Source organism: Schistocerca americana, chromosome 2 (assembly GCF_021461395.2).
Source record: "Schistocerca americana isolate TAMUIC-IGC-003095 chromosome 2, iqSchAmer2.1, whole genome shotgun sequence".
NCBI classification, from domain to species: Eukaryota; Metazoa; Arthropoda; class Insecta; order Orthoptera; family Acrididae; genus Schistocerca; species Schistocerca americana.
This window is the reverse complement of record NC_060120.1, coordinates 210,526,064-210,551,329: the sequence shown is the minus strand read 5'-3', so window position 1 is coordinate 210,551,329 and position 25,266 is coordinate 210,526,064. Positions and strand designations below refer to the sequence as shown.

At 40.2% G+C, this 25,266-nt stretch overlaps 1 protein-coding gene across 1 annotated transcript in view; it reads right to left on the bottom strand.

Moving 5' to 3' along the window:
- Positions 1-24,617, bottom strand: part of LOC124593708 (ubiquitin carboxyl-terminal hydrolase 7) — a 211,545-nt gene extending 186,928 nt beyond the window's left edge. Inside the window, exons 1-6 of the mRNA XM_047132015.1 lie at positions 24,220-24,617; positions 23,856-23,939; positions 23,596-23,774; positions 21,564-21,660; positions 17,421-17,539; positions 4,324-4,467 (exon numbers count right to left, since the gene is read on the bottom strand). Of these exons, the coding sequence (XP_046987971.1) occupies positions 4,324-4,467; positions 17,421-17,539; positions 21,564-21,660; positions 23,596-23,774; positions 23,856-23,939; positions 24,220-24,283 (687 nt within the window). The 5' untranslated portion in view covers positions 24,284-24,617. The remainder of the gene's footprint in view (positions 1-4,323; positions 4,468-17,420; positions 17,540-21,563; positions 21,661-23,595; positions 23,775-23,855; positions 23,940-24,219) is intronic.
- Between the last annotated feature and the right edge of the window lie 649 nt (positions 24,618-25,266).

The following is a 25,266-nucleotide window of genomic DNA, read 5'->3' as shown; positions in this document are numbered from 1 at the left end:
CCATGTTCCTATGGAGAGTCTACTGGAAGACGTGTACAGCATGTCCTGTGTTGAATTGAGCCATGATTTGTTGCGCTGTTGTCCTATCACTACTGACAATCCGTCCCAGATGTCACCGGTCACACTCATCAAGGGTGGTTGAACAGTCAGTAGTTTATCTGTTGTGGACTGACACCCTCATTCAATCACTCACAATACACTAAGGACAGAGTTGACTATGAAGTCAAATTCCTGCACCACTGCCGAAATCGAAATTCCCATCCATCAGGCACTGACCACCATACCGCGTTCAAACGGCGTCACCTGACAACGACGGTGCATGTTTCACAAATCATTTGCGTAACCGTTGCTCAGAAGGTCTCCTACACAACTGCAGTCACCTTGGGGGGAGTGTGGTGCGCAAACAACACATATGCCACATGCCACCTGTGCCCCACTATCCCACGATATTTGCTAAGTCAATGTAATCTGCACATTAGTGTAACGAGAGTATAAGTTGAGATTTCAGAGTATATAAGGTGATTTTTCAGTGAATCATTGTTAAGCTTGTCATCAAGCTCTACTATACAAGGCTCTCACATGTATTTTACAACCTCTGTTCATACGTGATACAGAATAAGAAAATACTGGTATTTGGTTCCACAGGTGGGCTGATTAATTTGCATGTCATGTCCAATATGACATGGTGCATAGTGACTACGTATGTAAGTACTATATTCCGGTCATCATAAGAATAAACCTGATGTGAACAAACACAAACGCGATGATTGGTCAGAAACCGTAGCACGCATACAATAGTGGTGTTGCGCCCTCGGAACTAGGTTCTACTTATGTATTAGATATATTTTTACTAAGTTACCTTAGATGAAACTAAGATATTCAAATGTATTAGCAGCCATCAATGTTTTTCTTAATCACAGTTTAGTTGTGTAGTTTTTATTTCAAAAAGCGTGTATAGTCACAGCCTCTGCACTGTTGCGCTCCGATTGTTGCACTGTTAATACACAGTATGAAAATGGCTGAGGCTCATTCCTGTTCCGTAGTGAAACACGCATATGGAACATGGTTAAAAAAATGCCCGAGAAATAGGTTGTTCTTAATGTTGGTTATAAATTTACAGAGATAATCAGCTTTGAAGTTTTCCAAGCAATTTTATTACATACAGTTGAGGCACAGGTGCAAGTTCGTGTACAGCGGAATCAGTAGAGTAATAGTTTCGTATCCCAATGCACTGAATAATTAGCTGGTTCAAGTCTCGGCCAAGTCAACTTTTTTTCCCCCCGTTCAATCTGAATTACCTACATTTCGTAATAGTAACATTCATCATCATTTTTATGAATAATGCACGTACTCTTGTTTTTAATTACATACTGCACACGTAAATCCTGTTTTCATTTCAAATATAAGTACTCAATTATCAATATTTTATGAAAGACTTGATAAAGGTTGCTTAAACTAAGAAAATATTATTTAATTTTTTAAGGCAAAAATGAAAAACTGAATACTCTTTTGGACTATGTCCATTGTTTTATACCACAGATGTAAGTATATGTTGTAAAAACCTGAAAAACATTCATTTTCACAGCACTGAGCACACCATACAAATGCTACATTTGGCACTGTACCACTACAATATGAACCCAACAGAACTGATCTGGAGCCAAGTTGAGGGATTTGGCCCGAGAAATAACAAAGAAACAACAAGACTGTTAAGCTGCCAGAGTACTAGAACTAACACACACAGCTGTTTCATACGTCAGTGCCAAATGTTGGCGGGATATAGAAAGGCACATCATCAAAAGAAGAGCAGAAAATGTGGCGCCTGGGTGGCTTCGTGGATTCTGTTGTTGATCAACTCCTTATCAATGTAGCAGACGACAGTTACAGTACTGAAATTTATTTCTCGGATTTGGGTAAGGAAGGAGCTACGAGATTACTAGACGACTGACTATAATTAATACCTTCAGTGGCTTCAGTATTCAACAACACGGTGAAATCCCTGCAGTATGCTTTTTCATCACACAGGGCTTACTAAGAAAAATTACCATGTGTGTAAGTTGGGAATTTTCATCACTCTTGTTTGTAATTTGAAAACTATGTCAGGAGAGAACGAGAGCATTTGATGTTTGAGACTTTCCGTATGGTCACCTAAGAAGCGTACAGTAGAGCTGGGGTTTTGCAGAATATTATTTCATTTTCTTTAAAAATTAAAAGACATTCGAAGCAATATTGTTTCATTGCCCATCTCTCTATAATTCTGAACTGCAACTGCCCACATCATTGCAGGCTAGATGGACCCCTGTTTGGCCAATGCTGTCAAAGTTTAATGTGCCGGTAAAGCTGTGTAACACAGCATAAAATGTATCCCAATTATCATACTTGACTGTACTAGTCACAACTTGGCTTCTGCTCCACATGAAATGAAATCCAATGAGATACAAGCAAACACGGAAGAATACATGGCGTAATGTTAACATCACGTTTATTCTTATGATGAACAGAGTATAGACATTATTTTATGTCACATCAATGACTGCCATTTATTATATTTTAAAGATTTTAGATTGCTCTTCGAATTATGTGCCTTATTCTTCCACAGTTGGTATGTCTTGTAGGGGCTTGAAAATTATTACACAGCCAAAACTGACCACCAGCGCAGCAAATAAATTATAAATTTAACTGCCTACAATGGACAACATTTTTTTACAATATCAATGTGTAGGTTGGTTTGAACAGCACAGTGGTTTACTATGCACAGCCCTAATGGAGGTGGCTTGCTGTTGCCTTCCCTTAATGCTTGAACTGACTTACCTAGTCAGGTATAGGAAACTTCCAGTTTCACAGACTCTGAACCACGGGGCAACTCGACACTTTTCACAGCCACTAACATTGCTGGAAGTGAAAGAACTGATGAGATACAGGTAAAAAATCCTAGCACTGACTGGGTATTGAAACAGAAGTCTTTGGATTTGTGGACTGGCACATTACCATTATAATTATTAATAGTGTTATTATTATTGTTTCCATGAAAACAAATGTTAATTGTTGTAGTCTAACAAGATTCAAATACAAGATGTGCAGATGTCTAGTCTCCTTCCTTAGACAGTTGCACTATCACCACTGCTTGATGGCTGCCAATCACAAATGGTATTCAACGGACTTTTAAAACGTTGAACAGTAATTTCTCAAAAATGTTTGAGAAGTGCATCATACAAGAGCAGCATTTGTTACACCTGATTATGTAGTAAAATTGTGTGAAGGTTGAGCAAAATTGGTGACCTGTTAGGTGAATACTTTCCTCATAAAATTGTATCTTCATAAAACTCTATTTATCCTGCATAATACAAGAGTAAAGTCTACGAAGCTTTTGGTGGTAGAACTGTCTATTATAGACTCTGTTAAAAGAATATTTTTCAATCTTCTTATGTTCTCACTTGACATATCATCTTTCAACTTGTGATATATATAGTATCCACTAACAGTAATTATATCTACTTGTTGTTGGAAAGTTTTACTTTAGGTAGAACTCTTCATACATCTTACTCCACTTTGCCCAGATGAACTTTCAGAAGAGTCAACAAAAATATTTCTACAGCCTTGACAACTTACTCTGCTGGAATTCCAATTTAGATCATGAAGTTGTGGAGACAGAGCATATTCCAAAGATATCCCTTGACAAATGGTTCACCAGTATTAATTCTCGGTCACAAATAGCATCATTTCTGTTGATTTCTGAGATTAGAGCCCACACCGAGGCATACCGACAATCCTCCTTTCCACGAACAATACGAGACTGGTATAGAAGGGAAAACCGATAGAGGTACTCAAGGTGCCCTCCGCCACACACCGTCAGGTGGCTTGCGGAGTATGGATGTAGATTTAGATTTTAGTAGCCAGTTTCTTGTAGTTCTTTTTCACTTCAGTGTACCTAATAGTTGGTATATTTGTAGCAAGATTTAATCATTATTCTGTCCACTCTACACGCCCCCCCCTTCCCCCCCCCCCCCCCCACGCACACGGAGAGAGAGAGAGAGAGAGAGAGAGAGAGAGAGAGAGAGAGAGAGAGAGAGAGAGAGAGAAAAGGGTAGACCACTTACCTGTCAAAGCTGCACCAAAGACAATATAGTAATGTCAACTGAAATATCAGTTCTGAATAACACATCATTTGTCTCCATCTGCAGAGCATTCTACACACAAATCTTGAAAGGAAACAACCTAAAGCCAACATTTATCTGTGTATGCCAACTAAAACGGACACTGCTTCCAATGACAAAGTATGAGTAGCATCAATAATTATGTTTAAGAGTTCAATGATCCACCTACCTTCCTTAGTTGGTTTGTAAAATACAGTGTCTGCAGAAGAGAGTTCATGTAGCACGTGGCACCCTGATTTTTAAGACCTACATATCCTGTATGTTTCTTCGAATCCCAACTCACGCCATGTGGTGCATCAGCCTGGACTTTAACCTAAAACATAATGGAACAGATAATAAATATATTATCTCAAATAAATCTATGCTAACATCTATATTAGTTACGCAATTATCAGTTTAGCTCCCACTTTATCGAAGATACACACATTCAGAACATATTTTGCTATTCACACAAGCAAAAAGAAATGAGGTTAATCTGCACAGCTTAGCAGTTGGATCACTGTCATACTGCTGATTTATTGTACAAGTCAAGGTAAACACTATGTATTAACAGTACCTAGGAGCCAGTGACAACAGTATGCAAAAAAGGTGCTCTTCTGCACATTTTTTATCCTACAAAACATATTGTTGTGAGGGTCATTCTGAAAGTTTTAAGAAAGTAATAACTTCACACCTGTTCAAAGCACCGAAAGGATATTTGAATCCAACCAATGATAGCGAATGCTGATGACTGACATCATTCAGAGTACCACCTACCTGTAACCTCTAAGAGTTCTACAAGAATGTTCCCAAGACAGTTTCAAGGAATGCTTCACAGTCAAATAAAAAATGATTCCCGCAAATAATTTCTTTCCTTTAGGGAGGGGAATAAACCACACATGGCATTTCAAGAAAACGCAAAAATGTTTGGATTTTGTTTTTCAAACCATAGAAACTCCAGGCAGGAATATCAACAATGTAGGAAAAGATAGATGGCAGCTTACTGTAAAGAAGACACATCAAAGTTGCAGACAGGCACGATTAAAAGACACTCGCATATACACACATCAAAAAAAGTTTTGCAACACCTCAGTACCGAGAGTTCCGGGAACCTGTACAGGAAATTGGAATAGAGATCAACATAAACATCATTTCCACCCTTTTTATTGCTCATGAAAACCACACATTCCATGTTGTACCACCATACAGCGAGACCTTCAGAGGTGGTGGTCCAGATTGCTGCACATAACAGTACCTCTATACCCCGTAGCACATCCTCTTGCATTGACGCAGGCCTGTATTCGTCATAGCATACTATTCACAAGTTCATCAAGGCACTGTTGGTCCAGATTGTCCCACTCCTCAACGGCAATTCGGCGTAGATCCCTCAGAGTGGTTGGTGGGTCACGTTGTCCATAAACAGCCCTTTTCAATCTATCCCAGGCATGTTCAATATGGTTCATGTCTGGAGAACATGCTGGCCACTAGTCGAGCGATGTCATTATCCTGAAGAAAGTCATTCACAAGATGTGCACGATGTGGGTGCGAATTATTGTCCATGAAGACGAATGCTTTGCCATATGCTGCCAACTGCACTATCAGTCGGAGGATGGCATTCACGTGTCATACAGCCATTACGGCATCTTCCATGAGCACCAGCAGCCTACGTCGGCCCCACATAATGCCACCCCAAAACATCAGGGAACCTCCACCTTGCTGCACTCACTGAAGAGTGTGTCTAAGACATTCAGCCTGACCGGGTTGCCTCCAAACACATCTCCAATGATTGGTTGAAAGCATATGTGGCACTCATCGGTGAAGAGAACTTGATGCCAATCCTGATCGATCCATTCTGCATGTTGTTAGGCCCATGTGCACAGCGCTGCATGTGTTGTGGTTGCAAAGATGGACGTCAGGAGTGAAGTTGAGCATGATGTAGCTTATTGGGCACAGTTTGAGTCATAATATGACATCCTGTGCCTGCACGAAAAGACTTATTAAACATGGTGGCATTGCTGTCAGGGTTCCTCCAAGCCATAATCTGTAGGTAGCAGTCATCCACTGCACTAGTAGCCCTTGGGAGCCTTAGCAAAGCATGTCATTGATAGTTCCTGTCTCTGTATCTCCTCCATGTCCGAACAATATCCCTTTCGTTCACTCTCAGAAGCCTGGACATTTCCCTTGTTGACAGCCCTTCCTGGCACAAAGTAAGAATGTGGACGCGATCGAACTGTGGTATTGACCATCCAGGCATGGTTGAACTACAGCCAACACAAGCCGTGTACCTCCTTCCTGGTGGAATGACTGGAATTGATTGGCTGTCGGACCCCCTCCATCTAATAGGCGCTGCTCATGCGTGGTTGTTTACATCTTTGGGTGGGTTTAGTGACATCTCCAAACAGTCAAAAGGGACTGTGTCTGTGATACAATGTCCACACTCAACATCTATCTCCAAGAGTTCTGGGAGCTGGGGTTATGCAAAACTTTTTTGGTGTGTGTAACTTTCAGCCATAGCCTTCACCAGTAAACACACACACACACACACACACACACACACACACACACACAGTGCCAACTCCAGCATCTTGGGCCAGAATGCAATATCATGTAGGATCTAAGCAGCAATATGGAGGGGACAGAAAAGGGATAGTAGTGTACAGGTGGGGAGAGAGATGTACGCTGTCAGGTGGAGTTTGCAGGGACTAGACTGCCGACATGCATAGCACCAAGACGTGGAGCACGGAGGTGGGGGGAAAAGGGACAAAAAGTAAGGAAGCGGAGAAAAACAGGAGGATGTGTTGACAGCGGACTGCAAATAACCAAGTGGGAGACAAGAATGGGGACGAGATGATAGGACATGGGGTGGAAACTGTTGGATGGAGGGTGTGAGGACAGTATGTTACTGTATGTTGAGCCCAGGATAATTACAGGAACGGAGAATGTGTTGTGAGAATAACTCCCAGCTGTGCAGTTCAGAAAAGCTGGTGGTGGAGGGAAGGATCTAGATGGCTTGGGTAGTGAAGCAGCCATTGAAATCAAGTGTGTTATGTTCAGCTGCATGTTGTGCCACAGAATGGTCCACTTTGCTCTTGTCCACAGTCTGGCAGTGGCCTTTTCTCCTGGTGGACAGCTGATTGGTAGTCATACCAATATAAAAAGCTGTGCAATGACTGTAGCAGAGCTGGAAAATGACATGGCTGCTTTCACAGGTGGCCTGGCTCCTGATGGGGTAGGCTAAATCTGTGACAGGAATGGAACAGGAAGTGCTGCTTGGGTGGCTTGGACAGGTTTTTCACCTGGGTCTTCCACAGAGATATGATACTTGTGGCAAGTGGGTGGGATTGGGAGTGGCATAGGGATGGACTAGGATATTGGGGAGGTTGGGTGGGTGACGGACCACCACATTTTATCTCAGGTAGGATGCTCCTCATTTCAAGGCACGATGACAGGTAATCAAAGGCTTGGCGAAGGATATGGCTAAATTGTTCCAGGCCGGTGTGGTACTGAGTGATGAAGGGAACATTCCTTTGTGGCTGATTTTGGGGGGGGGGGGGTGGAAGGAATGGGACTGTGAGAGGAAATGGCATGGGAGATCTGTTTACGGACTAGGTCTGGACGATAGTGCCTCTCTGTGAAGGCCTTGGTGAGACCATCAACATACTGAGCACGGGAGTTTTTGTCACTGCAGATATGCCATCTCCGGGTAGCCAGGCTATATGGGAGGGATTTTTTGGTGTGAAAGGGGTGACACTTGTCAAAATGCAGGAACTATTGGTGGGTTTAATGTGGACAGAGGTGAGGACAGAGCCATCAGAGGAGGAAATAAACATTTAGGAAGGTAGCACAATGGGTTGAGAAGGACCATGTGAAGCAGATGGGAGAGAAGATGTTGAGGTTGCGAAGGAACAAACATACCGTGTCTTGGTTATGGGTCCAGATAATTAAGATATCATCGATGAACCTGAACCAGACTAGGTGTCTGGTGTTTTGGGAGGCTGGGAAGGTCTCCTCTAGATGGCCCATAATAAAGGTTGACACACGAGGGTGCTGCAGATTTGTTTATATACCTATCCTTCAAAGTGAGAAGTAGTTGTGGGCTAGAAGCAAGCTAGTAAGGTGTTTGATGTGGGAGGGTAGATTACAGGCTACTGGTTGGAGGTGTTGGTCAATGAGTACCAAAATTCTTTCAGTGGGGGCACAATAACCAGCCACAATGGGGCATCCAGGATTGCTGGGTTTCTGGATTTTGGGGAGCATGCAAAAGGCGGGAGTGTGGGGTGTCATCGGGGTGAAGAGATAAAGGGATTCAGTGGAGATGTTCTGGGAAGGTCCTAAAGGCTTTAAGCAGGGTCTGAAGTTTGTGTTGGACTGCAGGGGTGGCATCACTCTGGCACAGTTTATATGTGGAGGGGTCAGACAATTGGCACAGGCCTTCTGCCAGGTAGTCACTGCAATACATAACAGTCCTGGAACCTTTGTCTGCAGGTAGGATGATTAGGTTGTCATTTGTTTTGATGTTGTGTATGGCTATTCTTTGTTCTACTGAAAGGATGATGATGCTAAGTTGGAAATAAGGAATTCCTGGTAGGTGACCAGCAGGTGGTTAGGTGGATCACAGTTGGATGGTGGTATGAACTGGAAGAGGCAGGGTTCAATGTTGGAATTAGGTTGGTTTTGGTTTCTTCCCAATCCAGAATGATTGTCTGAATGCCTCTGCATGTGCAGCAATTATTCTAATCTTATCCTTGGTACCCGTATGTGACCAATATATGGGGGAGTCGAGGGGGGGGGGGAGGGGGGGAGGGAGGGAGTCTTAGTATATCCCTAGAACCATTTAAAGCCAGTTCTTGGAACTTTGTTAATAGACTTTATCAGGATCATTTACGTCTGTCCTCAAGAGTCTGCCATTTCAGTCCCTCTAGTATCTCTGTGACACTCTTCCATAGGTTAAACAAACTTGTGCCCCTCTCTGTACTGTTCACTATCCTGTTAGTCCCATTTGGTAAGAGTCCCACACACTTGAGCAACATTCTAGAATCGGTTGCACAAGTGAATTGTAAGCAGTCTCCTTTGCAAACTGATTGCACTTCCCCAGTATTCTACTAATGAACCAAAGTCTACCATTTGCTTTACCCATGACTGAGCCTATGTGATCATTCCACTTCATATCCCTACAATGTGTTACACCCAGGTATTTGCACGACTTGCCCAATTCCAACAGTGACTCATCAACATTACGGTCATAGGATACTACATTTTTTTCGTTTTGTGAACTGCACAATTTTACATTCCTGAACATTTAAAGCAAGCTGCCAATCTCTGCACCATTTTGAAATCTTATCAAGATGTGGCTGAATATTTATGCAACTTTTTTCAGATAGTACTTCATGAAAGATAACAGCATCATGTGCAAAAGTCTCAGGTTACTATCAATCATGTCTGCAGTGTCATTAACATACAACATGAACAGCAGGATTGAAACACACTTCCCTGGGGCACACCTGAAGTTACTGCTACATCTGACTGTGGCTGTCCATCCAAGATAACAAGTCCAAAGACCTCAATCTAGTCACAAATTTTACTTGATATCCCATATGATTGTACTTTTGATAATAAGCATAGATGTGGTACTGAGTCAAATGCTTTTCGGAAATCAAGAAATTCTGTTATCTACCTGACTGCCTTGATCCAAAACCTTCAGAATGTCATACAAGAAACTGAGTTGAGTTTCACAGGATTCTAATGTTTTGAGAATCCATGCTGGTTGGCACAGAGGTCATTCTGTTTGAGATACCTCATTATGTTTGGACTAAGAATATGTTCTAAGATTGTACAACAAATCAATGTCAAGGGTATCGGATGATACTTTTGTGAATCACTTCTTCTAACCTTCTTGCGGAAGGGTGTGACTTGTGCTTTTTTCCCCGAAGAACTGGGCATGGTTTCTGTTCGAGGGATCTATGATAGATTATAGTTAAAAGGGAGGCTAACTCAGCCACAAATTCTGTGTAGAATCTGACAGGAATTACATCGGGCCCAGGAGCTTTGTTCAATTTTAAGGTTTCACCTGTTTCTCAACGCCATTGACACTAACACATATTTCATTCACCTTTTCAATGGTACAAGGCTTAAATTGGGGAAATTCTCGTGTTTTCCTTTGTAATGGAACATTTTAAAATGGAATTAAACATTTCAGTTTTAGCTTTGCTACCCTCAATTTCAGTTCCTGTCCCATTCACTAGGGACTGGACACTAAATCTGCTATCACTAACAGCCTTTACATACAGGGTGTATACGTGGACAAGGAAAAAAAATTCCCAGATTTTTCCCGGATTTCCTGGTTAAAAATACACTTTCTTCCAGATGAAAATACACTTTTTCCATGTTAAGTGACAGTATACTCTTCCTCGGCACTGTAAAACTCATCAATCCTTTGAATGTTTATGGTTTTATATACCGACGTATAATTTCCCGGCACTTTAGAAAACGAAACTCAGGAGGAAAAACACGTTTTGAAAGACCTTTGATGTGCAGCAACATGCACGATGCATATTTTTGTATTACGAAGGTATAAATTTGAATTCCACCAAATAACGCATGTCACTTTCCGAAGCACTGAAACTGAGATTGTGATGCGCTTTTGTAAGAGTCATAGCTCATTCACTTGATCTCGCCATCTGATGACAGCAATAGGACACGTGAGGTAGTCAGCCAATAGCAAGATCACTCTTAAGTAGCGCGAATACACAAATAAGAAAAGTTAATGGTTTAAATTCACATATAATATTGGTCTCTAAGATTAATAAGTTGGAAGAGAAGCTAAGCTTCCACATATAATGTTGATCTTTTTTGCGTGTGTTGCACTTTAAGATACACACACAAATGTGCTAGTAAAATTTTTAATAACAACGCAAATGTCTCATCTTCTGGGCTCGAAATACTTCTAAATGGTCATCCTCAAAGAGAGGATTTGTAAATGAGAGTCAAATGCTTTGTGATTTAAGAAATTCACTGTACATTCTCACACATAATTCATCTTGCATAAAAGGAAATCTGCTTTGAATGTAACGCTTTTCAAACCACCATTCGCAATATTTTCCTGCAACTTGTTAGAAATAGGTTTGTTTCAGCAGTTGCAAGAAAGTGCCAGATAACTGGCGTCACCGCGCTTGCGCAGCTACGATGACGCAGGAAGCCCATATGTTCGTACGTGTAAAACATTAAAAGATCTTACATATGTCAAAAGAAACAAGACATCAAAGGATACTTCAAGAGCGTCGGGATTTTGCGAACCATACTTAAGTGCATAATTCAGCTTAAAATGCACATCCGTATGTAAATTTTCTTTGAGTACCAGTACTCATGTTTGGTTCTTTATTATAACATAATGCCATACGTGCACTTGGAATGAAGCGAACAGTTGAAACTAGCCAATAGTGTGAAATTAAACACTTCGTTTCAAATAAATAGACTGTCTCAGTAGAAAGGATTAATAAAAGCCAAATCTCTTTAGCAAACCAGCAAAATTAACTTCATTGTTCTGTAAGGCGATTAATGCTTGACTGTCAAAGGTGGAAATAAAATCTGAAACTATTAACATATTTTAGCCTGCCGTAATTAAGCGAATGTATTTTAAATCATTTTATAGCTTCTGGTCACAAAAATTTGTTATGTTATCATTTAACATGAGAGCAATAAACGAAGAGGAAACAACAAAACCACTGAACGTAAAAACAGGTCACGTGGAGACGACCCACCTGCCTACCACAACTCTGACTGTTCTGTGCATCAGCCCCGGATCTATGATATTTCCGAACCGGGGCAATATTAAGTAGTGGCACCCAGCCACACTTCCGTAACCAGAAGCGGGAGAAGGTACTACTCGTACGCGACTCAACTGTGCTTGTGCAAGATCCCGCCCGCAACTGCTCAAACGAATCTAATTTAAACAGTTGTCACGTCACGCTCATCGGTGGCAATTTGTTGTTATAAAGTATTGCATAGCATTCCTAAAGCCTTTGACACACTTTACTGTTGGCAGACACTTGTACGAGCACTGTTTTGTTGTATACGGCGCATTTCCTTTGCAACTTAAGTTTTATTTTCTTTTTTTTTTCTCCCGTTCATGTTTTGGTGCTGCAGTACCATTCTGCAATAGCGGGACACAATAATATCCTTTGTTAGGGTATTGGTTCTTACCAGTCAAAATCACAAAAATTTAAATGAAAACTAAAACAATGAAAAACTCCCGGAATTCTAAACAATTCCCGGGGTTTTTCCCGGATCGTATACACCCTGATATATGACCCAGAATTTCTTTGTGTTTGTGAAATATCATAACATCTGACAATATTCTTCTACAGTAGTCATTCACAGCATTACACATTGTTCTCTTGAAGGCCAAACACGTTTCTTTTAGCATCTCTCTATCTGTAGCCTTACACCACAATCACTTCCACTCAATGATATTGTGTCAATGTTCAAAATAAATAATTCTTGACCAAAAATACCATTTTAAAACTACACAGCAGGGCACATTCACCTGATGGTAATCACAAATACAAAATAATTTAGGACAATGTGGCATACTGTCTTAGCGGTAAAGTGATCGACTTTTACATTTTTAGCAGTCAGATGAGCATTTCAGAATTCAGTTACCAATTTCTAGCACATGTCGAAACAATATAAAAATCAAACAATGGAAAATCCAGGATGGAATGTAACAATGTTATGAGAAGGAAAGTTGCCACTCACCATATAGCGGAGAAACTGAGTCGCAGGTAGACACAACAAAAAGGTTTTCACACTTAACACTTAGGCGCCGACGCCCGTAAAAATACGGGCGTACACAGCCTGCCCGAAAGTCGTAGGCCCGTAATTTTACGGGCGCAGGTTCTCGTTCTTCCCCTTCCTTCCTTTGTGTGTTCTTACGGCTCCCACTTGTTTGGGAGACACTGCATAGACTGTAGTTCGAGTACTGGTCACTAGATGGGGCAGGCATGCTGTGGAAGGGTGTGCTTCCCTTTTCATTTGTCGTGTTTTGTGAGTGGCGATTTTTTCCCGCGCGGCCTCAGTAGCGTCGACATGGCGAAGCGTGGCTTGATGGACGAAGAAATTGCTCGCGAGTTACATTGTGATTTAGAAGAAAGTGACGTTGATTCGTCAGAGGAAGATATTGTAGATGACTCTGATGATGATGTGGACTATGTTCAAGAAGAAGTTTCTGGCAGTTCAGGTAAAGAATTCTGACAACAAAACATGTATAATTTTTGCTCAGATTTTCACTGAAAAAACTCTCAGTACGTAATTACGATTTTGTTTGCAAATACTACTCTTCCGATAGATTCAGAAGAGGAGAGCAGGTGTCCAAGCACTTCAGCAGCAAGTAATCCTGTCTACATTGTGCCTGAAGAACGAGCCGAAACCTGCGCACCGCACCGATTCTGAGGAAGGTTGGACAACTACTGATCGTGCACCAGATATTGATCTATTCTCAGGACAATCTGGAATATGCAATGTTGTCAGTTTAGACCAGAACAGTGCACCTCTAGGATTTTTCTCGTATTTCCTGACAGACAGTGTGATGAAACACATAAAGCAACAACGCATCAGGAAATTACGAAGCACAAATTCCCTTTCACCCACCTGCTCACTATCAATGTGGAAAGGAGTTACACTTATGCAAATAAGGAAGTTTCTGGCAATTGTAGTCCATGTGTGTGTGTAAGTGTGAGGCCATGTATACAAGAGCACTGGTCCAAAAACCCTGTTGTGTCGTGTAATTTCTGTCCAAACATCTTGAGCCGTGACAGATTTCTTTCTATTTTGAGAAACTTCCACATTAGTGATAATTCCTTAGCTAAGAGGAAAGGAGAAACTGGCTATGACCCACTGCACAAGGAGAGACCCCTTCTAGATAATATGTGTGCTAATTTCCAGCGTGCGTATACACCATCTCAAAAAATTACAATAAATGAAGGCATGTGTAAATTTCGAGGTCATGTGTATTTCAGACAGTACATGCCACAAAAACCAAATAAATACGGTATCAAACTGTACATGTTATCCGAATCTGACACAGGTTACATATGGAATTTCTCTGTTTACACGGAAACACGGGTGAAAGGTCTGACACAGTGACTCTGGTAAAGACATTGCTTGCAAATCTATCAGGAAAAGGCTACACTTTGTTTACAGACAGATTCTACCCAAGTCCAATACTTGCTTCAGAACTGGAAGCTGCAAAAACTGCTCTTGTGGGAACAACAAGAAAATCTCAGCAGGGATTGCCTCGTGCTATAAAAGATCCGAACCTTCAGCGAGGTGAACTTATTTTCAGGCGTAAGGGAAATATGTTAGCACTGTGTTGGAAGGAAAAAAGAAATGTGCATATGATAAGTAGAAGGCACACTGCTGAGATGGTCACTTTCACTGATCAGAGAGGAAGAGAGAAGTCAAAGCCATCATGTGTAATGGACTACAGTAAAAACAAGTTTGGTGTTGACTTAACAGATCAGCGATTGTCATACGGCGCATTTGAACATCGAACTGTGAAGTGGTGGAGAAAGTTGGCATTCCATGTTATACTAATGGTGACTGTAAATTCCTGCATATTATACAATAAGGTTACTGGAAAACAGTTCACAACATCTCATTTCATGACAGTTATCTGTGCAGATCTTGCACAAAGCAAAGATCTCGAACCCCGACCTGGTCCATCTGGACTCTCAAGACTATCAACTGGAAATCATTTCCTGGAAAAGATTGAGACAGAAGTAGGTAAGAAACTGAAACAAAAACAGCGTGTAGTGTGTTCTCCGAAAAAAAAAAAAAAAAAAAAAAAAAAAAAAAAAAAAAAAAAAAAAAAAAAAAAAAAAAACTGACTGGAAAAGTGTGGCGAAAAGACACAAGCTACCAGTGTAGTGAATGTAAAGTAGCATTGTGCAAAATGCCGTGCTTCCAAATTTACCACACAAAGAGCAAAATTGCATCCTAAAATAGTTACAGGAAGTTCCTATAGATAAGACATACTGTATCCATCATAATTACAATTTTTGTGTAAAATAAAAAAAAATTCCTTCTAGAAAATACAGTGAATATACCTTTGACCAATTTTTCCTTTTTTTTTCAAAAACAATGTTATTATTATAACGCTTGTCAAAAGTATGTATTAATTCAAGAGAAAGGTATAATATATGTGGTTTTAAACAAGAAAGTCTAGGTCTTTCAATAAGAGTAATTTTATTGCTATAACTGAAACCTTTCACGAGTTGTAGTAGTTTAAAATACGTTAAAATTAGCCAGGTTTTATGGTAGACACCCGAGCGCAATGGCTCAGGACCCAAAGTGTTAAAGCTTTCGGGCAATGGCCTATTGGCCGAAAGCTTTAAGTGTGAAAATCTTTTTGTTGTACCTATCTGCGACTCAGCATCTCCACTATATGGTGAATATAAAAATCATCTTCAGAAGGACAAATAACATTAAAACACAAATAAGACGTAAGTTACTGAAGAAAGAGAGCAAGTACAAACAGCAGGAGATTGTAAGATTTCAAGCCACAATGGAGATATGAAATATAAAGGCCAGAGAGGTAGAACATTCAATATATGATCTAAAGAAAGCTCCTACCAAAGTAATAAAACTGCTTTAGGCGCATATTTTGCTATGGAGAATCATCATATTGGCACCAAAATATCTTCCACACTAAGGAAACAGGTGGAGAAATTGAGATTTTCATTTCAAGAATGAAAGAACATGATAAACTGCTGAACAAACAGTCTAGCCTCTTCCCCAGTGGCATGGTTTAATAAAATCATCTCAGTTTACAATCCGTGTCACTTCAAATAAAACACAAGAGCTTTCAATAGATGTCTCTGGCATTGTCTTCAGGAGATAAAATCAATGACTACTGAGGGTGGAAGTGTTCTGCTTATATAAATGTAATGGCAGTGTCTGTAATCTTCCAGAGAGGGCCAGAGTTATGCATGTGTGGAACCAAGTTGAGCAGCTCCATGTAGCTCTGTCCCATCAGGGGACCAAAGCATGTGTTAAGAAAGAATGGTTACAGCAACAGAGAAATTGTAAAGGCTTCAGGAACCATTGATGATAGACATCTCGTGAATTGGTGAAAGAGGCTGAACCAGTTGCATATTTCCATGCTGTGGAGCAGCTTCTAGTAAGATAGGATGCATGCTGAAGAGACGTGGACTGATACCAGTGTTCAGGCCACCTGCAAGAGAAATGCTGTGTCTCCTTAAAGATAACATAGGTCTTAAGAGGTCAGAGTTTTGCCTAAAATACAGTCATACTGGGAATCTGTTGTCATCAAAAAAGTGGCTGAAATCAGGATAAACAGCAACAATTTTAACAGAGACCAGGGGTACACATTTAGCAGGGCTTGATGGCAGGCTCTGCACACTGAACAAAAGCAAAGACCAAGGATTGACACTTGAAGGGACACAGGAGTGGCAGTTTCAAATGTGACACTGGCCCCTCATGCCACCTGACATCACTCACTCCCACAGGGTGAAGGGGGGGGAGGGGGGGGGGGGGGAGAAGCTCCTAGGAGCTGTCAAACGTGCGTTCTGCGTTCTGGCAGATAGTTATTTTTCACTACTGACAACAGTGGCAGACACAGCTCTTGAAAGCTCGAGTGTTTTACTCGAAGAGATGCAGCTTGTAAACCGACAAGATTTCATTGAAACTGAACAAAGTCTCCAATGACGCCTATTTCGACACTTGCAACGAATTGCTCATATCTGATGTTTGCTGTGCCACCTTCCTGACAGCCCACTAGTGCTTGGCGAGAAGCTGCAGTATCTAATGCTGCTGCTTACTGCCCTCTCCAGTCTGGCATTCTATGAGGAAACTGTGTCCTAGCAGCTACACATTGTAACAAATGCAGCACCACCTAGTCATCAGTGTGCATCTCGTACTCTTTTTTGCTAACGAACATAAATGCAACAACCTATTTTTCCCTCATTTTCTACATTACTTTGCTAAAATTTAATTTTTTTAAATTTTTTAATTGTTTACAAAATCATATCACATTCTACTTCCGCAGAGTTACAGCTATTCCATTAAACATTCCTTCTGCAAATACAATGAACTGCTCTCTAACATTGCCTTCAGTAATGTCTACTGACAGTCTGCAAATTACCACTGGCTGGTCGAAACAGGTAACAACACAGAGAAATGCTCATGACTGTGCCAAAAATAAAGCAGCATAATAATTTAGTCATACTGTTATTTACAAAATTACTTTTTATACTAAAAAGTTATACCAACCTCCAGCGTAATTGAGTCATCCTTAACATACTCCTTATCCGATTCTAGAACATCTTGCCAGGACATAAAATGGCTAAACCCCCAGTCATTTTCTTTGCTGTAGAAGAGGTGCTGTATCGCTACAAACAAAAGTACAAATTGAAAATTTATGTTTGCTAGCAGCGAGCTAATAACACATATTATATTCTCATACAAAATATGCATTGACTAACCAATAATTCAGACAGACATCATTTACTCTTGTAGTGCAGAAGTTGGGGATCCAGAATGTGACAAACAGAGAAAGTCTTAGACATGAGTCTACAAACTGTGTTTGACTGTGCTCCTAATAGTTGAACCATCTAAACACACCTTATGGGCCATCTCAAATTGTAACTTTACTACATTCTTTCCATTCCTGTCACCTTCCCCTGAGGGTCTCCCACAATGATTTTGAGACTAGCACGTCTCTAAAAAGGACATTATGGGGTGAGTATTTGACTTAATTACAGCTTCAATATAGTAAACGAGATGTAATTCTTCTTCACTATTTGTACAATAAATGCTATGTTGACTTTTGGAATGATTGAAGGAAAGCCAGCAGAGAGCTGTAGCTCTGTTTTGACTCAGTCGGTGTGTTCAGATAATTCAACTAGTAATCATACTGACCATGAAAGTCAAGCATCTGGTAAAGCGCAAGTTTTGCACACAATTTTTGATTTGTCACAAACATGAACACTAACAGAAACTCTGTTGTAATAACTTTACCACATTTTTCTTGAAAAAATTTTTGCTCAATGCAAATAATTGTTACAGTTGTTTTATGACAAAGCTTTCTTTTCCAACCTACTTGAACGAGACAGTCTGGCACTATTATAAGTTCTGTGCACAAATTCAACACCTGAACAGGGCGATTAAACAAAGCAGAGAATGGAGTCAATTTTCCCATTTCTTTTTGCAGTGCCCTTTATCCTTCTGGAACATACACACACATGCACACTCGCGCCCTTGCCAGAGACACTGGTCATGTGAGTGAGAGCTGTGTTTGCATGAATGTGTGTGTGTGTGTGTGTGTGTGTGTGTGTGTGTGTGTGTGTGTGTGTATTTCAGAAGAAGGCCTTCTAGCTGAAAACTTACATGTTTAGTAGTCTTTTTGTTGTTCCTGTCTCCAACTCTACCTCTCCACTGAATGGTGAGTAGCAATTTATCCGTTTCATCATTCTACTAAAAGAAATAAGATGGACAACTTAAATGACGATACAAAAAATTAAAGGCAAAAATATAACTGAGTATGAAGGAAAGTACCATAAGATGTGGGAAGTGTGCCAAAGGTCTTCAGGGACATTTCAAGTGATTAGAGGCATACTAATCCATGCCCAATCTGCAGATCCCCAATCACTATAGAAGACTGATGAGACTGTCAGTTCAATAAAACAGTAGGAGTAAATAATGTAATACCCTTAAATGAAAGTAATGGGGGATTTAGATGAAGGCATTAAAAAGTGGGGTCAGGCCTATTTGGAAATCATCGTGAGTCAGGTAGTTTCCATGTTTGCCTAATCACAGTAAAAGTAGGGTTCTGCAATAACGTGTGTCACTGATAATAAAGGCACCACAACTGCGGTAAGTTGGGAGCAGTTCGTTTTGCATGAAGACATTCATGCAGTTGTGTAATATTTTACAGTGCACAGCTTGCAACAAGTAGCTACAGCATACCACTTCCTATTCCATTAAGTTAGAAGTTGCTTGATTAGAGCCATCTTTAAATCAAGGAACTGTATCTTTAATTCTAGAGGACATCATTTTTCAAAGACTCTTTGGACAACCTCAATCTGCAGGTCTGTTTCTTGGGTTTCTGAATCTCTAGGTATACAGAGAAATAGGATCGGCCTTCTGGGGGAGGGGAGGGAGTAATGGTGTGTGTGCGCATGGGATTTTTTTGTGTGTGTGTGTGTGTGTGTGTGTGGGGGGGGGGGGGGGGGGGGGGAGGAATATTCAATTCATTCAGTTCTGGTTTAATTGTTTTAGTAGAGCAGTTTTAAGCATATGCTGTACTGTGGCTTCAAATAGAATGAATATTCCTTTTCTTTAACAATATTAGTGAAAGGACAGATTGCTACTCACTATAAGGATGACTCATTGAGTTGCAGACAGGCACAATGAAAAGACTGTTACACATTATAGGTTCTTGAGCAACACACACACACACACACACACACACACACACACACAAACAAACAAACAAAATGCACATCGCAAATATCTACACAGAATACTCTGAGGACGTGGCCCTTGAAACCGATCACCAGAGATTCCAGCACAACTTCTGCCGTATCGACGATATGTTTGTGGTATGGCAGCCAGGCACTGGATGATGTGTTTGTGGTGCACGAGTATGGCAGACAGGCACTGGATGAGTTTCTAGACCACCGTAACAGCGCTCATCAAACACTGTTTCCGCTATGGAAATACATGAGAATGATTGTCTCTCTTTCCTGGACATACTGATATAGAAGAACACAGATGGTACACTAGGCCATTCTGTATATAGGAAGAAGGTTCACATAGACCTGTACTGCATGCAACAAGCTGCCATCATCCAGCACAACAGCTGACCATTGTAATACATAGGGGCATGTCAACTGCAATAAAGAAAGTCTCCCAGCTGAACTATGACACCTGAAGGAAATATTCTGAAAAAAAAAAAAAAAAAAAAAAAAAAAGAGTACTGTAAGCACAGATTAGTACATTCAAGAAAGAGAAATGATGCAGCAAACCAATAAGAGGAAGAAGAAGACATGAGACTCACTTTCCATCCGTACTTGGAACTGGTTTTAGCAAAAACTGCACAGCTACTCGAAAAATCAGACACCAAGGACGAAAGAGCGGCTCAGCTCTGCAAAAAGACTCACTTAACTGAACGTACCTGGGATTATAGAATCGCCTGTGAATCTAGTTAACAATACACTTGACACACACAGTGATGTATTTCAAAATGCCATAAGAACCAATCAGGTGTGTGCAGCTGGAACAAACAGATAAATCAATGACAGTAGATCACAGCATCAAGTAACACCATAGCTTTGACTTTCAGAACACCAAGATGCTGCTCCAAGCAACCAGCTATTGGGATAGTATCATAAATGAGTACACTGAAATACAGATTCCTGATAACCTGGTCAACAGTGATGAAGGATACCAATCGTGTGCACCACAGAATCCCACACTAGTGGCAATGCAAGAAGAATGTGCCCTGTACAGTCCATCTCACAAGACACAGCTTAAATGTCCAGACAGATGTGAACATGCACTCGCTACCCGCTGGCCAGACAGCATCCAGCCACCCTCAGCCAGCTGGAGGGGGGCATACTGTCAGTACAAATGTTATGGAATCTAAAATATTGACACTTCATCAAATATGATGAGAATGACATAATTTAAAATGTTGCAGTAATTTAATACTGCCACCCAGCTGGGAACCAAAGAGATTTTCATCATTAGTTTATAGTATGTTGCACCATGTAAAACAAATACATCACATAGAACAAAAAAAAAACTAACATAAATCATGGTTTTTACTTTACCAGCCTCAAGCAATGTCTGCAACGGATTGGTAAACGGCCCAAGGTAACAGAGAACTAACTGTCCATCATTTTGTTATTCCGACCGACATAGAATCCACTTCTGTGAGAGGCGGGATTTTTGACAGTCATTTCACATGCAGAATGTCTCTCTCTCTCTCCCTCTCTCCCTCCCTCCCCCCCTTTTTCTTGCAGTCTCCCCCATTGTAAATTGTCAGGCTCGACTGCAATATTTTCATCATGTGTAATCATAACTGTCGCACACTGTCCATATGTCTTTGATGTTTATCCAGTTTCTTCTAGTGCCAAGGACTGGAAACGGCACACACTATTTAAGATAGGGTAACATTTATGTATGTCTAGTATATTACCTTTAATGAGACTTAGCACTAATAGCCTCCCAATCTCCCCAACTTATCATTAACTTTCTCACAATAAGTCTCATTGCCGAAACAGAGAGAATCCTTGCCTCTTAAAGCCACCAAATCTAATGAAAACTAAAATTTGTAAACCAAACAGATTTACATAATCTGTGTGCACTTTCACCTGGCACATGCATATAATCGAATAAACAAAGACTTACTCCGAGAGAATGGTGGGACGCCCTCCTTATTGCTCAGCAATCTCAGTTCGGCAGTAGCGTTGCAACTCCACGATGTTGATTCCGATTCTCCATTACACTACAGAGAATGTGAGAAATTCAGAATGTATTAAATATATCTAATTTGCAGTTCACATGTCTTACATCATCTAAATAACATTTCATAGACAAATCATCTGTACCAAAATATGTCAGTTACCCAACATGAATTATCTCCATCTTGTGAATCTATAACTGTTATTAGCATTCAAGAGAAAAACTCAGCAAAAACAGAGACTGTGATACCACCTGCCAGCTGTGACCATCAGCATCATGAATATAGGTGACACCCTTATTTCCACACATACAATATTGCAACCATGGTGGCAATCACTACACATGTCAACACACACAAATAATTTAAAAAATCTAATCGCAGAAAAACTGTGAAACCAATAGGGCAACCATGATAATTAAGGGGGTTTTAGACAGGGAAAAACTAAATATACTACTACCAGAATAATGAAAATGGGCCAAAACAAATACTAGTGCAAAAATCAAGCCAAAATCCTCAGTAATCAACATAGCTGCAATACAAAAGAACCTAAAGAAGCTGGTATCTGAAATTTCACTTGACCTATACAGCTCAAATGAACAAACACATGGGTCCAAAGCCTGGTAGCAGAAATTCCTTTTGACCAATATAGCTCAAATGAAATCCTCATGACCACAAAACCACATACAATTTGATAATTCCAATGCATAACACTTTAACCTATACATCTAATACAAAGTCCACAGAACCACAAAAACCAAACTTGTCGATATAACTAGTAACGAAAACCTAACCTTACCAATGTAAATAAAACAAACTCCATGATACCTACCAATAACAACTCAACATAATTATCACCGACTACAACACAACTCAAAAACAAAATTAACTGATACCAATTTTGATATACAAGAAACACACAATGATGCACAAAACATGTGTACCATATATACATCATAGAAAATAAAATCATTTATCAATCAGCAGCAGCCGATACATATCTAGCAAATATAAAACAATGGAAATGTCAGGTAGGAATATCAACAATGTACGAGAGAGAGATTGCTGCTTACCGTAAAGAATACATTAAGCTGCAGGCAGGCACAATCAAAAGGCACTTACATAAAGATTTAAGTCGTGGCCTTCATCAGCAAAAGAGAAATACACAAGTACTCCTCATACATACATGATGGAAAACACCGACAGCTAGCACTGGAATGCCCGAGCTGTTCGAGTCTGCTGTAACGTGTGCATAAAGTGTGCTTGCTTGTATGCAAGAATAGTGTGTGAATTTCTTTCATTGATGATGGCTATGGCCTAAAGCTTTATGCAAGTGTCTATTGTGCCTGTCTACAGCTCAATGTGTCTTCTCCAATTTTTCCTACATTGTTAATGAAATTTCCCTATGGTAAACTGAACCAAATAATTACAAAGGGCCTTGACAAAGGGCATCAAAATACCTTTAATATGTTCATAAGTGAAACAGCATATTTTCATAAAATGCGAATTACAATCCAAAATCTATAGTTTACTGCACACTAGCCACCCTGACCTTAATGTTCAGCATCACTAAGATATCTTTATGGTTCCCCTCACATCTCATTAAAAACAATAACATCTCTTCATATTTGCCAAATAACTCTATTTCCCAACTGCTTTAAACCAAGACAGAATGATATGCTGTAGCATATTACTTTTAAGACCCTCCTCACATAAATGAACAGCAGAGAGAGAGAGAGAGAGAGAGAGAGAGAGAGAGAGAACTTGAAAATCTATAGTGCATTTTATTGGCAATGGCATTCAATTGCAGTTACGGATTCAAAACAACACAAGTATATTCCACTTATATTTCCAACAGCAATTACATAGAGCTCTTCTGTAAAATGGCGTGTGTTATAAACAGATGAGAGGATATTAAGTCGCCACAACTATGATTTAAAAGCATGAGGTGTAGAGCAAACAGTAACTTGACACACTAACCTGGAGGAAAAAACCTAGACTTCTCTGATTTTGTCTATCTTGTGCAGGACTTGTTCTTGGCATCACCATGATCTTCCAGGGTAGATTTCTCACGTAGGTTGGAGGGGACAATTGTGTGTCTTTCAGTTTGCTGAAGTTTGTTACAGTATACCTGAAGGTGGCTTCCGAACGGGCTTCATCTGCATAAACATAGCATACAGTTAAGTCTCAATCTGAGCTATCTTTCTGCTACTTACCATAAACTAACACAAATCACCTACCTTCCTCCATTTCCGCGTCCTGTGACACGGTTTGATCTTGTGTCTCACCGTTCATTTGGGTCTCTCCGCCACCGTCTACTCCACCTGCATCAACGAAATTACGAACGAGTACATTTAGTCTTGGACATTTAGAAAAGCTACCCTTGCCCGCACATATTAAAACTGACATGCGGTGAGTGGGCAGTATCGAACATAAGCCGACAGATAAAGTTTGCACAATGACAGTTGCTGCAATGTGTACGTGACTTGACACTATTAATAAAAGACTCCTGCGCGTATTCTACAAATTAGTGGCAAGAACTGTTAATGGCACAGCGCGACTAAGGCAAAAGTTGAGCTGTAATTTAAAGTCAGATTAACTTGCCTTCTTGTGTGTCCATCTCCTCTACGTCATTATTTTGATTTTCCTTGTCATTTACGTGATTCATATTTTCAACTGTCGTGATCTGAATTTTTGGTTTTTTTAAATTAAGACTAACTGTACGATCTTTCCCAGAACCGACTGAGTTTTTACCGGACACCGTCACTTTAACGTGTTTACTTGCAATGCGCCCAATGTCTGCGGATTTCTTCACCCCCTGTTACCAGGGGAAACGACCGAACCATATATAATACACGTAATTTTATAATCACTAAATCTTAAACATATAAAAACTTATGTTGCACAGATCACAATTCACCAATTTCACACGAAAATAAACAAAATGGTGGTTCATAGGCGCATTTAAGTAGCAAGACTCGCTTCTTGACCCACAGCCTTCTTGACTACTCACGTCGAAGTGGGTTTAGGTTAGGTTCAGCGCCACAAGACACGAAGACAATCTCTGATTAGTAGAAGCCCGCTAAATACGAAATGTGTTATCTGTACAGTAAAAAAGAAGCTATGTGAAGCGTAACGTTGAGGAAGACGGTGTGAGGTTATGTGAAATCGAATCTCTATATGTAAACATATACTTCGATAATTCTTGGAAATAACTCTCGTGTTGAGATAATGATGGCAACCGCGTCAATATATGACGAGAATTAAGTGATGTTACGGCAAGAGAAAACGGTACATTCATACCATCTATGAAGTCTCCGTGAACAGCAATGTGAAAATGAATAATGACGGAACATAAACAACAGAATCGTATAACACAGACATTTCAGAATCTCTTCACAAGTTATTATTTTTATATAATATAAAAGAACTTTGATCACGAAAGGAGTCGCCGCATTAAAATACGCTTCAGGTTCAGTTCAGTGTTGCAGAATGGCTAGAAACATTACATTCAATGTATTTGTATAAGTATGTAATGTTTCAGATTACACTGGGCCACTAAATGATGATGAAATTTACTGTCACCAAACATCGAAGACATTGCCTTGGCGGTTGTTGCACCAAATGTGATCGCCATTAATTGTAAACCCG